Raw genomic sequence first — 14,256 nt, forward strand, 5'->3', positions numbered from 1 at the left:
TTAAAGTGCAGAGAGCATCATGAAGAACAAGGAACACACCAGGCAGGTCCGAGATACTGTTGTGGAGAATTTTAAAGCCGGATTTGGATACAAAAATATTTCCCAAGCTTTAAACATTCCAAGGAGCACTGTGCAAGTGATAATATTGAAATGCAAGGAGTATCAGACCACTGCAAATCTACGAAGACCTGAAATGTGGCAAAAGGTCGCAAAGTTCAAGGGGGCCGAATACTTTCACAAGGCACTGTACTTCCAAATACTTTCATTCTTTTATACTGTACAGGAAAGTTGAAGGGGGGATCTGACTGGTTCTTAGGGATACTTAAATATTTATTTGGGGAAATGGTTGGTGAATAAGGTAAAAAGCTGATTTGTAATGAAAAGGTTTTATTGTATTTTACCAACTTATCAAGTATATTTACTTTATTTAGATACAGATAAAAATACCTTCTGATCCTACCAGAAATCCAGTGTCTTTGTAACTTCCTGTGCACTGAACTGAAATCTCAAATGTTATCTGCTTTCCCAGCTATCTTCTATGAATAGGAGTGTGGGAGGTGTTTACAGTCCAAGTCAGACCATCAGCCTAAGGGTGACAACACTGCTTCATCATAGATACAGTACAAGTGAGCATTGCCATCCCAGGATAGGAAATCTATAACTGGCAGGATCACAAGGTGAAGAAATAAGGCTGAAAAAAGATAACTGATGCAGCTACAATATCAAAGGACTGTCAAACTCCAATATAGGTTTAGATATGTAAAAAAGCTAAAGGATAAAAGTATACTCACTTGGGTAGTCTTTAGCGTGTGCCTTCTCTGACCAGTTTCCATAGAAAGTTAACCTGTATTTAGCTGTTCCACAAGCACAGCAGTCGGGTATTGTCTTCTCATTGGCTCCTTCAGATGTGACATCTGTGAAAAGTCCACAATGTAAAATACAATACATGCTAAACATTCTATTTTATTTCTACAGCCCTGTAAACTTATACATAAATATGGGGGAAAGGCAGTAGAACCTCTATTATGGCTCTGTAGAGTTTTTTTTTTTTTTTTTTTTTATTTAGGCAAATTGTTATGATGAGGGTTTTTTATTTTATATTTAACGTTTTTTGATTGATTAAGACCTAGTTTAAATTTAGCCTGGAACTCTACTTTAAGTTCTACTTTAGGTTATCCAGTAAAGGCTATCAACCCCAAACTTTATAAAGCAGTGAATAACAGAGATTAGTCACATTTTATATCCTTTTTATTAACTCTATACGAAACATTCACCCCCTTCCAGTGCAGGCGTTTTTTGTCAAAGTTTGAATGGTAGTTACTCAGTCATGCAACACTTTACCCAAATCAAATTTGTATAATTTATTTGAGACAGATAAAGCTTTCTTTTTGTAGTATTTAATCACCACTGTGTTTTTTATTTTTTGCTATATAGATGGAAAAATAAAAAGTTAATTGAAAAACACAAACTTTTTAAAAATGTTTTTTAGGTTACAACATTTTGCAAATAAAAAATAACTTTTTTCATAAATGTAGGTCAAAATGTATTCTGCTACATTTTTGGGTAAAAATAACCCAAATCAGTGTTTACTTTTTAGTCTGTGTGAAATGTATAGAGTCTACAAACTATGATATAAATATATGAAAATTAATCATTACTGATGTACTGACTGACATTCCTTGAGGCTCTAAAATACCCCCCAAATTACTAATTTTTGGAAATTAGACAGTCCAGATTGTAATAAGAGGCATGGCGAGTTTTTTGAAATTGTAGTTTTCTTGTCACAATTTTTTGGAAATAAAATATATACCGTATATATTTTTTTTTAACAAAATTGTAATTTTAACAAGTTATTTCTCACACACAGCATGGTCATACTTAGAATGACACCCCACAACTCAATCTACTATACCTCCTCAGTAGGGAGATATGAAATATGTGAGGCCTCGTACACACGACCGGTTTCCTCGGCAGAATCCATCAAGAAACTTGATGGGAGATTTTTTTTGCAGAGGAAACCGGTCGTGTGTACATTTTTCAGCGAGCAAACTGTTGAGGAACTCGACGAGCCAAAAAAAGAGCATGTTCTCTTTTTCCTCGATGGGAATGGAGACAATTGGCTTGTCGAGTTCCTCGACAAGCCTAACAAGAACTCGACGAGGAAAACGATGTGTTTTGCCCGCCGAGTTCCTCGGTCGTGTGTATGAGGCCTGAGTCTTTTTTTATTGCCTAGATGCATAACGGGGCCCAAAATCCTAGGAGCACCTTCAGGCATTCTAGGGGCACAACTCATCCAATTTCCTGACCACCTATTACATTTTTGGAGGCCCTGGAGAAGCAGGACAGTGGAAACACCCACAAAAAAATAAACACTCCAAGGTATTTTCTGAAAAACATTGTCAGTCTTTTTAAAATATAATCTTTGCCACAAGTTTTTAGAAAATGCAGGAAAGAAAATGAAAACACTTAGTTGTCGATTAATAAGATATTTCTAACACGCATCATAGGATACTAGCATACTTAAAAATACACCCCACAACACATTCTGCTACTCCTCCTGAGTGAGACTTTACAGCTTAGCCACACAAAGGAACTCAAAATCTAAGGAGCACCTCCAGGCTTTCTAGGGGTATAAATTACACATGTAATTTTCTCACTATCTATCACATTTTAGGTCAGTGGAAACGCACACAAAATAACCACATTTTGGAGAGTAAACACCCCAAGGTATTTTTTAAGAGGTATGGTGAGTCTTTTAAAGACTTATTTTGCCAGAAGTTTTTGTAAAATGCAGAAACAAAAAATGAAAATATTTATTTTTACACATAGTTGTCAATTTAGATATGTCTTATTGTTGTAAGTGGTTATTCAGTTTTGGCTCGTTACCTTTAAAAAGGTTAACACTGAATAGTGGTGCTTTTTATGTAAAGCTATAGTAAAACACTTTTACAGTCTTTGTTTAGGGCTTTGAAAGGTGTGCACACAAGGGCATTTGCATTACAGTATATAGAATGTTCATCCTGGCACTGAGCCCCTTCCACATGCACTTTAAGTGTATTTGGGTTTGCTCATAATATACGTTTTTAGGGGTGTTTCCCCTGGGTACTTTAGAAAGTCATAGTCAAGGCCACTTTCAAGGGAACACATCAAAAAAGCATCTACCCTGCAAAAGGAAAGATACCTATACTTACCTATTCTGAAGCTGCTCTAGTCTGGTCTCACGATCTCTCCAGCGCCAGCTTCAGTGTAGAGGAGAGATCACCAACAATGGCTGCAGAGCCTGGCTGATGACGTCACTCATAGGCTTGCTATGGGTCATCAGTTGTCGGCTGTCCCTCCTCTACACTGCAATAGAAGCCAGTGTGAATGGACTGGAGCGATTTCAGAACAGGTAAGTATAGATAGCATATATAAAGGAAGTATGTGGGACTTTGGGTGAGGCCAGAACCAGGGGTAGTAACAAGCCTCCATCCCTGAGATAATGGAAAAAAGGGGAGGAGTGGGGCTTTAAATGAAGCAAAACAGTTATCAGTGAAGGGTCAAGACCAGGTACATTTATTGCATACCATACATGTTCATAGATAAGGTATGCAAAGATAAAACAAAAGCAAAACTACTCACAAAGATGGCACTCAGACGTGAGTGCTTACAGACAGCATAGAAAAAAGGTTTTGTGTCATCCTACCTTGCGTTGATGAAGTCCCGCCTACGGACGTAACACGTACGAGGAGGAGGAGTCAAGACAGACGTCACCCACAGCCATCGCTGTTGCAACTGTTTTCTGAGTGCCATCTTTGTGAGTAGTTTCGCTTTTGTTTTATCTTTGCAATTAAACACTCCTTATACAGAGAGCACTAGATTGTCTTCATTTATGTTTCATATGCACGTTGGAGACAAAGCTCAGGACCTTGATCAACACCTTTGGTATGCTGATCGATTGGATGTTCTAAGTAGTTATACTGGGAATGAGTTACATGCCATGTGACCTATTATAGGTCGAATCAGTGAGGTGAGAGGCCACTCTGTGTGCGGTGGAGGGATTTCTGGCCACGTTTGATCCACATTGCATGCCATCATTTCCATTGTGCCTTTTCACAATCACTTGTGGACTGTTTCTTCTCATGGACATTATTTATTAGTGTTTATATTTACATTTTAGGTTGCGCTGCACTGCTTTTATTGTTATATTTCTTGAGGGATTTTATATGAATTTACCTTGAGTGCTGGCTTGCAACCATTATTTACTGTTACATATTTCTCAGTGCTGGATTATTTTTCCTATTTACCATGTTGGATGGTGTCAGAGTGTATATGAGTTTGATGACATTCTCCTCCTCAACCACTTTAAAACAACTCTGGTGATACCCACAGAAAATCCAAACAATGGCCCCCGCTATAGAAGAGTGTGAATACTTACCTCTCCAGTGGATGGAGAGTACAAACTTATCTATATACTCACAGTCTCCTATTGCAGAGACTATTCTTTAGATCATTTTGGAAAGTGACAGAACTGCTTTAAATTAACCACTGCAATAACTCATAATGTATGCTCACTGAAGCTAGACTTAAAGGCTATGAAGATACTCTTACCTAGCTCACACATTCTTTTGGTAAGTGATCCCTCATCCTGGAAGTAGATGATTTTCTTCTGCACAATACTTGCTCTATAAAATAAATAAACCAATATTACACAATGCATTATTAAATTACAACTAAAGACACCTGTATGACAGTTAAAATAAATATCAACATACTACCACGCCACACACCTGGTCAGACTGATTGACTGGTGCCGACATAACCATATCAAGTTGTGGACACATGTAGAACAGAGTCAGTGCGAAACCCCTCTCCGCCGTGCCCCTTGGACACACAAAACACTCCCCCTCGCTGTGACAAGACACCCTTTAATAGGAAACACGGTCAGGGTATGTGCAGACCTCTTTGAAAGATATTCACTATCATCACAGAACTCCCCCCTGAGACCCATAGTGGGACACCCACAGTTTGGACCAGGCCTACGAGACAGAAAATTCCTTGACATGGCAAGGGCGGACATGTTCCAGGCCTCACATTTTAGCTCTGGGGGGAAATGGAGATCAGCGGCAGAATTGACGGACCCGGAGGGTACATACCGGCTTGATTTTTTAAGAGCACAACAGCTCAGCCATTTTTTGAATAGCCTCCCTGCCCCCCCGACCGACCAAACACTCTTGACGACCTTAGAGGAACTGTGTAGTGAGACGGGAAACCTCCCTCACGCTCTATCCCAGATGTACTCGATACTCAACACTCCAGCGGAAGATTATCGAATCCCAGGCCTCACTAAGTGGGAGGGAGAACTAGGCATACAATTCTCGACCAACAAACGACAGAACATAGTCCGCTTCACGCATAAATCGTCTATTTGCGCCAAGACGCAGGAGACGAATTTTAAGTTACTTACACGATGGTATAGGACCCCAGATCAGTTGAATAAACTATTCCCAGACACCACGGCCAACTGCTGGAGATGTCAACAGGACAGGGGCACTCTGCTGCACATGTTTTGGTCATGCCCGCGGATCAGGGGCTTCTGGGAGGAGGTACGCCGAATCACCCAACAGTTTGCAGGTCATGTAGTACCAGACGACCCAGCTTACTTTCTATTACACGCAAACGACCTATCCCCCGGGGTGTATAAGAAGTCAGTGGTGCGCCATTTGCTGGACGCCGCAAAGGCTTGCGTGCCTCTCCTCTGGAAGTCCCCTCAGTCGCCGACCATTGCGATGTGGCTGAACAAAGTAGACGAGATCAGCCGGATGGAGGATCTGGTCCTCTCCGGCCAACAACGTCGAGAGAAATATTCGGAAACATGGCAGATATACAACATATTTAAATACTCAGAAGAGGGTCAGAAACTCAGGGAAACGGAATAAGGGGAACGTGCCCCCTTTCCCTGAGACAATTTGACAAACCAACCACTTCACTGTGGTAGAAACTTGACACACGCCCTTAGGGGCGCTTTGAACGCGCTTACCCTGTCGGTGCAGCCCCCCTTCCTCCCCCTCTTTCCCCCTATCATCTCACTCTCTTTTATTCTCTCGCTGTCTTTTATCTTGCTACTCTATTGCTATATGGAAAAAGGAAAATGGATCGAGAGGCCGGCCCGACCGGACAGGGTAGCTTACTATTTCACACGGAAGTAATGTTATGATGTAATTGGAAACCCAAAATGTGATAGACTACAACGCTTGTCTGTATACATGTAACACTCACTGCTACTGTATTTGTCAGATACGGGATGTTTCTTATATCCACACTGTTGTAATTATATATTGAAGGTCCGTGAGGACTGGCTTTTTGTTGATAAATAAAAAATAAAAAAAAATAAAAATAAATATCAAATCCAGTTACCATGTGATACACAAGCCTTATAAAGTAAACAAAAATTTTAAGTAAACTTTCCTTTCTATATCTGATTGAGACAAACCCTGTTTCATTTAAGTCTCACATGTTAAAAAAAAAGGCAGAGGTGGTTAAGTAAACACTTAAAAAGATAACCCTGTTATATTTTTACATGTTAGTTAAAGCGGGAGTTCACCCATAAAACATTTTTTACCCTTAGATTGATGCTCATTTTGTCTAGGGGAATCAGCTAGTTGTTTTAAAATCGAAGCTGCACTTACCATTGTAGAGAGCGATCTTCTCCGCCGTTTCCGGGTATGGTCTTCGGGACTGGGCGTTCCTATTTTGATTGACAGTCTTCCGACGGAGTCACGAGTAGCCGAAAGAAGCCGAATGTTGTCGGTGCAGGTCTATACTGCGCCTGCGCACCGACGTTCGGCTACTTTCGGAAAATCGTGACACGATGGATGCGACCGTCGGAAGCCTGTCGGAAGACTGTCAATCAAAATAGGAACGCCCAGTCCCGCAGCCCATACCCGGAAGCGGCGGAGAAGATCGCTCTCTACAACGGTAAGTACAGCTTCGATTTTAAAACAACTAGCCGATTCCCCTAGACAAAATGAGCAGAAATCTAAGGTTAAAAAAACGTTATTTCCGGGTGAACCTCCACTTTAAAAGTAAATGACTTTATATTTCAAACGATAAAGTAGATCCAGCCCATAAAATTACTCTTTAATGTTTATGGGCCATTACTTAACCTTCCAAATGTCTCCTAAATAATGTACCACTCTTTTTTATGACAGAGAATTATTAATACAGCAATCAGAATCTAAATGGCACATTCACTTCATTCTGAAAACCGCCCTGGAAGTCGAGATTATTTATTAATAGACATTTCACAAAATAGAAGCAAATAATACACTTTCATGTTTTACTGCAAACTCTTACATGTCACCCTGAAACAACAATTAGCTGCCTCAGAATTGATGTTTTAATCTCCATATGTATGGCGCTAATGGGAAAAAACCCTTCCTTTCAAATATCTGTGAGTAGGTCATAACATTTTGAAATGTTGCAATTACGTGGCATGAGTTGCTTGATGGGGAAATAAAAGAATTTCAAGTAAATTTAATCTAATTTTCAAATATGAATTTTTGCTATTTATACTTTATACTATTATACTTTCAAGAAAGCAGTTTTATTGAAGTTGCTTATTTTTATATACAGAGAAATCCTACCTCTATGGGGTGAGAGGGAGTTAATGAAACTCACATGGCTGTCAGTTAAAAAATACAATACATATGACAGACCAACTGACGCTACCACTGGAAGCACTGCTTTGGAGGGGACTCTATGTACTGGGCATGGTCCTTTTGTGTGGGTGGATGGTTGGTCTCAGCCTAAAGTCTAAATGTGGGCTGTGTTTCTGATGGGTGGTTTTTCCCTGAAGCAGTTTAAGATACTCTCTTCATATTCTGGATAAACTGTGAACCTGGGGTCCCTAGGAGCTTGGATGCTTTACCCCCCTTTTATGAAATTGGGCCTTTGTTTGAAAACTCCTTTGACACAGCTTTTTCAAACGCTGTCACTATACATGCATTTGGCACTAATCAGATAGCATACTGTATATACTCTACTCCTTTATAGGGTCCCTGTACCACCACCATTTAACACTCTTGTGAGGCGTCCTGGTAAAATTACTTACCTCATACTATCCCTTCTTATTGGACTTGCTTCTGGAAGTAGTGGGTTTCTACCTGGTGTCCCCCCGCCCTATGTCTGAGGTGGCTCCTGTATCCGCCCCTATGATTTGTAATCTTCACTCCTACTTTCATGTTTGATCAGCACCCACCCAATCAGTCCTGAGGAAGCAAGTAACCCTTGCAAAACGCGTTGACCAACAAGCATGGAGGAACTGTGGACTTGATCCCTGATATCCATGCCTTTATTACGCATAAACACATCTTTATTAAACAAACTCTCTAAACGCTGCTTGGCTGGAATACGGTCTCCATTTTTAGAAATGGGTATTTGATTGATCTACTTAACGTAGAGGGTGCTACAATGTTTTTATAAGATCATGATTTAAAATTTTGGAATATATTTTGTTATACAATTTTAACAGATAGCCTCATGTTGTGCCTGCAAATTACGCCATGTTTTTTGAGAAACTAGGTATATATTTTCTCTCTTCTTTTCCCATCTTATTGGATGAGGGTCCTCTTTTTGTAAGAAATATGAGGTGTTTTCTTTTTTTCACTTATTTAGAACTTTGGAAGACTTCACTAGCATTCTCAGTGTACAACGACAGGTGGTTCCTTGGTAGAAAGTAGGAATTAACAAATTTGGGACATAATAAGCAAATCTGGAAAATAATAATTGTAATTTCATTGAAATCTGGAATAATATTGTGAAATATAAGTCAACGGGAAAAGCAAAACTAATGCCGCGTACACACGATCGTTTTTCGGCATATAAAAAAAAAGGACGTTTTTAAAAAATGTCATTTAAAACGATCGTGTGTGGGCTTCATATCATTTTTCGGGTTCTGAAAAGCGACAAAACAAAATTCGAACATGCTGCATTTTTTAACAACGTTTTAAACAATGTTGTTTTTCGGGTTGTAAAAAATGATCGTGTGTGGGCTTAAAGGACGTGAAAAACCTGCGCATGCTCAGAAGCAAGTTATGAGATGGGAGGGCTCGTTCTGGTAAAACTACCGTTCATAATGGAGTAAGCACATTCATCACGATGTAACAGACAGAAAAGCGCGAATCGTCTTTTACTAACACGAAATCAGCAAAAGCAGCCCCAAGGGTGGCGTCATCCAAATGGAACTTCCCCTTTATAGTGCCGTCGTACGTCACCGCGCTTTGCTAGAGCATTTTTTTTAACGATCGTGTGTGGACGACGTAGTTTTAATGATGAAGTTGGAAAAAACATAGTTTTTTCTATAGGCTGAAAAACGTTTTTTTACATGCCGAAAAACGATCGTGTGTACGCGGCATAAGTTTCTTTGGCCAAAAGTTTTTTTGGGCCAAAACCATTAACCTCAAATGAGGCCTCGTACACACGACCATTTTCCTTGGCAAAATCCATCAAGAAAAATGCCGGCAGAGCATTTTTGCAGAGAAAAACGCACGTGTGTATGTTTTTCATCGAGAAAACTGTCGTGGATCTCGACGAGAAAAAAAGAGAACATGCTCTCTTTTTTCTCGTCGGCAGTCTCAATTTCCTTGCGGGTTTCTAAGCATACACACAACCGTGTTTCTCGTCGTAAACCAGCCCTACGAGAATCACGTTTGTGTGTATGCTTAGAAACCTGCGCATGCTCAGAATAAAGTATGAGACGGGAGCGCACCTTCTGTAAAAGTAGCGTTCGTAATGGAGATAGCACATTTGTCACACTGTAACAGACTGAAAAGCGCGAATCGGCTCTCACCAAACTTTTACTTAACACGCAGTAACATAAGATTAGCAAAAGCAGCCCCAAGGGTGGCGCCAGTGGAATCAAACTTCCCCTTTATAGTGCCGTCTTACGTGTTGTACGTCACCGCGTTTGAGAATGACGAGATTTTGTCTTGACAGTGTGTATGCAAGGAAAGCTTGACAAGATTCTCGTCAAGCCTAACAAGAACCTCATCGAGGAAAACAACGTTTCTTTTATGACGAGATTCTCAGTCGTGTGTACGAGGCCTTAGTTTAACGCTAACCCTAAGGGTCTATTTACACCTATGAGTTTTAATGCATGCACACAGGTTTGCCATAGTTTTAATAGTGCTAGCTCATATCTGTGTGGTGTGTTGGCCATAAAAAGTTAAGGTCCAGTTTTTGATCCCTTGATGGGCATTTTTAGGGGCTTTAATGGGAATGGCAGTGCATGTCAACTCATGACATGGCACCTTTCCAAATCTATAAAAAAGAGGAAAACATACATACTTTTTGGGTTGGTCACAACTTAAGGGTTTGCATATGGGACTGCTTCGAAATTAGGAATAGTCAAGGGAGCTTCATGATTTACTTTTGGTTTCAGATCTAAAAGCTTCATACTGGAATATGCCTGAATGGAAATGTCAGAGACCTAACATATCAGTCAGTGCACTTTTGCCACATTTACCTTTGGTTGAGTTGGTGGACACACCATGATGGATTCTGGTGGTGTTGGAGGCTTTGCCAGGCATCTCTAGCCTACAGATCTATGTTAGAACAATATAGCTCTATGCAATGCAACCTCACTTTAATTTTGTTTCTGAATATTTAATTTTGACAGTTAACAAAACCTTTTTTTACATAAAAAAAAAGTTTCCAAAATCATTTCACTTAGGGACTAAGTGAAAAGTACACATGTAAGAAATCTGGGAACGTTTACCAACCAAAGGCAAGGCAACCAAAGGCAAATTCAGAAACACTTATAGGGGACATATGTTTCTCACTTTAGTAGACAGAGAGACCACCGATAAGATAGATATATAGATAGGTAGATAGGTAGATAGATAGATAGATAGATAGATAGATAGATAGATAGATAGATAGATAGATAGATAGATAGATAGATAGATAGATAGATAGATAGACAGCATTAAAAAATAGCCTCCTTGCATTAGCCCTAACAGAGAAAAGTCATGCCCCTAGGATGAGTATTTATTAGAAATGTAAAATATTACATTAAAGCCATGCAGAAAAATAAGAACCTGAGAACTGTGATGCCAAAGTTACCAGCTTGATACCTCCTAATAAAAGTTGTTCATGCTTTATAGAACATTTCAATTGGTCTCCGACCAGGGAGGATCGCTGTTTCCAATTTGTGCTGCCCTTTTTTTAGCTTTTCTCTCATATTTATTCTCTCTTTAAATTTTTCAGCTGTGATCCCTATACAGGTGGCATTAGGCAACTCCTTTTAGAAGATGAAAGAGGACATTCTGTTTGATTTAAAGCCTTTCATCGGCAGAGAGTAAACGGAGGAGCGAGAGGTTATGTGTCATTTGTGTAACTGCTGATATGAAACCGTCTATTCTTTGACTTTGGGAAAATAAAGTGGCAAAACACCAATCCTCTATTCTTCTAACAAAAGAACGGATTACACATATGCCATTGTTAACAGGACAGGCAATGAAATTTTCCATTAGTACTCATATTACTAAATCACTAGAGCCCAACAGGGTGTGCCTTCCAACACACCTCAATATGAATGTGGCACACATGCAGTGACCGGAACAGAAGCTCTATGACCACATACAGTAGATCCATGTAGGTATGTAGGTAGGTAGTGTGGAAAATGTAGCTCTGGTAAATCCTGTAGTATATCTACTGTCCTCAAAGCAGAACCTAACTCCCTTAATCAACTATTTTTAATCCGTATGCTGATAGGATAGTATTATTGTTAGGTGGATATAGATGCAGGGATTTTAGTTTTAGCATGGACTTTCACTTTAAGCTGTAAACTTAAACTATAACTTAACCACTTCCCGCCCAGCCTATAGCAGAATGACAGCTGTGTCAGTTATCCTGACTGGACGTCATATGACGTCTTTCAGGATAACAGCCAGCGCGCACCCATGGGGGCGCACAGCACGGCGATCGGTGGTGCGGCGTGTCAGTCTGAGACACCGCACCACCTACCTCAGTAAAGACCCTCTAACGGAGGCTCTTTACCACGTGATAAGCCATTTCCAATCAGCCGTGTCCAGCCTGCCAGTGTCAGTGCCATATATCAGTGTCCATCGGTGTCACCTATCAGTGTCCATCGGTGTCACCTATCAGTGCCCATCAGTGCCGCCTATTCATGCCCAGTGCCACCCACAAGTGCTTATCAGTGCAGCCTTTCATTGTCCACCAGTGTCGCCTATCAGTGCCCATCAGTGCCACCTATGAGTGCCCATCAGTGTTTCATATCAGTGCCACCTATCAGTGCCAATCAGTGCCCATAATCAGTACCCCTCAGTTCAACCTCATTGGTGCCATTGCCGACGTATAATGGTGTGAGCCGGTCGGCAAGTGGTTAATAAACTGAAAAACGTATGTGAAAAAAATATATAAATTATAAATCCATTTAAAATGTGCATAAATGAAACCCCAGTCTCAATCAAAAAGTGACATCCACCGCTGTGTGATGAGGAGCCTCAGAAGATTCTATATTCACCACGTGGGCGTACACCAGTAGTTAGATGGACTCTTACCAGAATCTATGGACTCTATTATGGGGTCAGATAGGCCTGCAAACAATATCCTAATACTCGGTGCTGAGACCCAGTTGGTTACATCCAGGGCAGGACTTAGGGTGGTGGGGGCCCCTGGGCTTGAGTGTTGAAGGGGCCCCCTGGAGCCGAGAATTGGGGGGGATCGAAGTTGTTGAGCGGGGGGGGGGCGAATTGAAGTTGTTGAGCGGGGGGAGCGCATTAAAGTTGTTGAGCGGGGGGGGATTTTGCAGTTGTTGAGGGGGGGGGGGTGCCTCTCACCTGTGCCAACAGCCGGGGCCACAGACTGTCATTAGCCCGGCTCTCGGCTATCTTCCCTTCAGCAGCCACAGTCCTCCACACACCACTCCGGTTCCTCCTGCTTCCGTGCTGCCTCCTCTTGCAGTGCGGGAAAATTAACCCTTTTGCGGGACTGCGGGAAGAAGCTGTCTGTGCGGGAAAGTCCCACAGAATCCGTGCGTGTTGGGAGGTATGCGCAGGGCCGCCATCTGGAATTTTGGGGCCCCTTGCACAGCTTAAGGCATGGGCCCCCTGAAGCAGAGAACCTAGGGGGGGTGGGGGTGCTGCCGCCTGAAATTGAGAAGCGTGGGGGCTGCCGCAAATTGAGAAGCGGGGGGGCCTTTACAAAAAAAAGAAGAAATAAAGAAGAAAACAAATATATATAAATATATGTAGCCATCCGGGGCCCTGGGGACCTCTGGGCCTTTTAATAAAAAGAAAAAATAAACCTCTGGGCCCTTTAATAATAATAAAAAAAAAAACATTTTTAAAAAATACATAAAAAAAGGGAGGTTGCCAAACCCGGGGGCCCTGGGGACCTCTGGGCCCCTGGGAACCTCTGGGCCTTTTAATAAAAAATAAAAAAATAAACAAAAATAAAAAAATAAACATTTATAAAAAAAATAAAAAAGGGGGGGTTGCCACATGGGGCCCTGGGGACCTCTGAGCCCTTTAATAAAAAAAAATATATATATATATAAAAAAAAATGTAATTTTTTTTATAAAAAAAATAAAAAAGGTGGGTTGCCATCCGGGGGCCCTGGAGACCCTTGGGCCCTTTAATAATAATAATAAAATATATATATATATATATATATATATATATATATATATATACATATATACATATATATATATTATATATATATAAAAATAAAAAATATATAAAAAAAACATTTTTTTACAAAAAATAAATAAAAAAAAGGGGGGTTGCCATCCGGGGCCCTGGAGACCCCTGGGCCCTTTAATAATAATAATAAAATATATATATATATATATATATATATATATATATATATATATATATATATATATAATATTATATATATAAAAATAAAAAATATATAAAAAAAAACATTTTTTTACAAAAAATAAATAAAAAAAAGGGGGGTTGCCGTCCGTGCCCTGGGGGCCTCCGGGCCCCTGGGGACCTCCGGACCCCTAAAAAAAAAAAAAAAAAAAATTTTTTTTTTTTTTTTTTTTTTTAAAAGGGGGCCCCCTATTGGGTGGGGCCCCTGGGCTTGAGCCCAGTCAAGGCCAATGGTAAGTCCGGCCCTGGTTACATCTACTCCACATGATATCTCCGGTTTCTTCAGGATTTTAATGGAGATATATGGCCACGATGATGGTACAAGATTCCTCATAGAATCAAAACAGATATGCCCACATAGTGTAA

The 14,256-nt window shown here is 40.4% G+C and overlaps 1 protein-coding gene across 1 annotated transcript in view; it reads right to left on the reverse strand.

Moving 5' to 3' along the window:
* SPON1 (spondin 1) overlaps positions 1-14,256 on the reverse strand; it is a 343,817-nt gene that overhangs the window by 188,587 nt on the left and 140,974 nt on the right. The window contains 2 exon segments of the mRNA XM_040328285.1: positions 792-914; positions 4,591-4,664. Coding sequence (XP_040184219.1) covers positions 792-914; positions 4,591-4,664 — 197 coding nt within the window.

This window comes from Rana temporaria, chromosome 11 (genome assembly GCF_905171775.1).
Source record: "Rana temporaria chromosome 11, aRanTem1.1, whole genome shotgun sequence".
NCBI classification, from domain to species: Eukaryota; Metazoa; Chordata; class Amphibia; order Anura; family Ranidae; genus Rana; species Rana temporaria.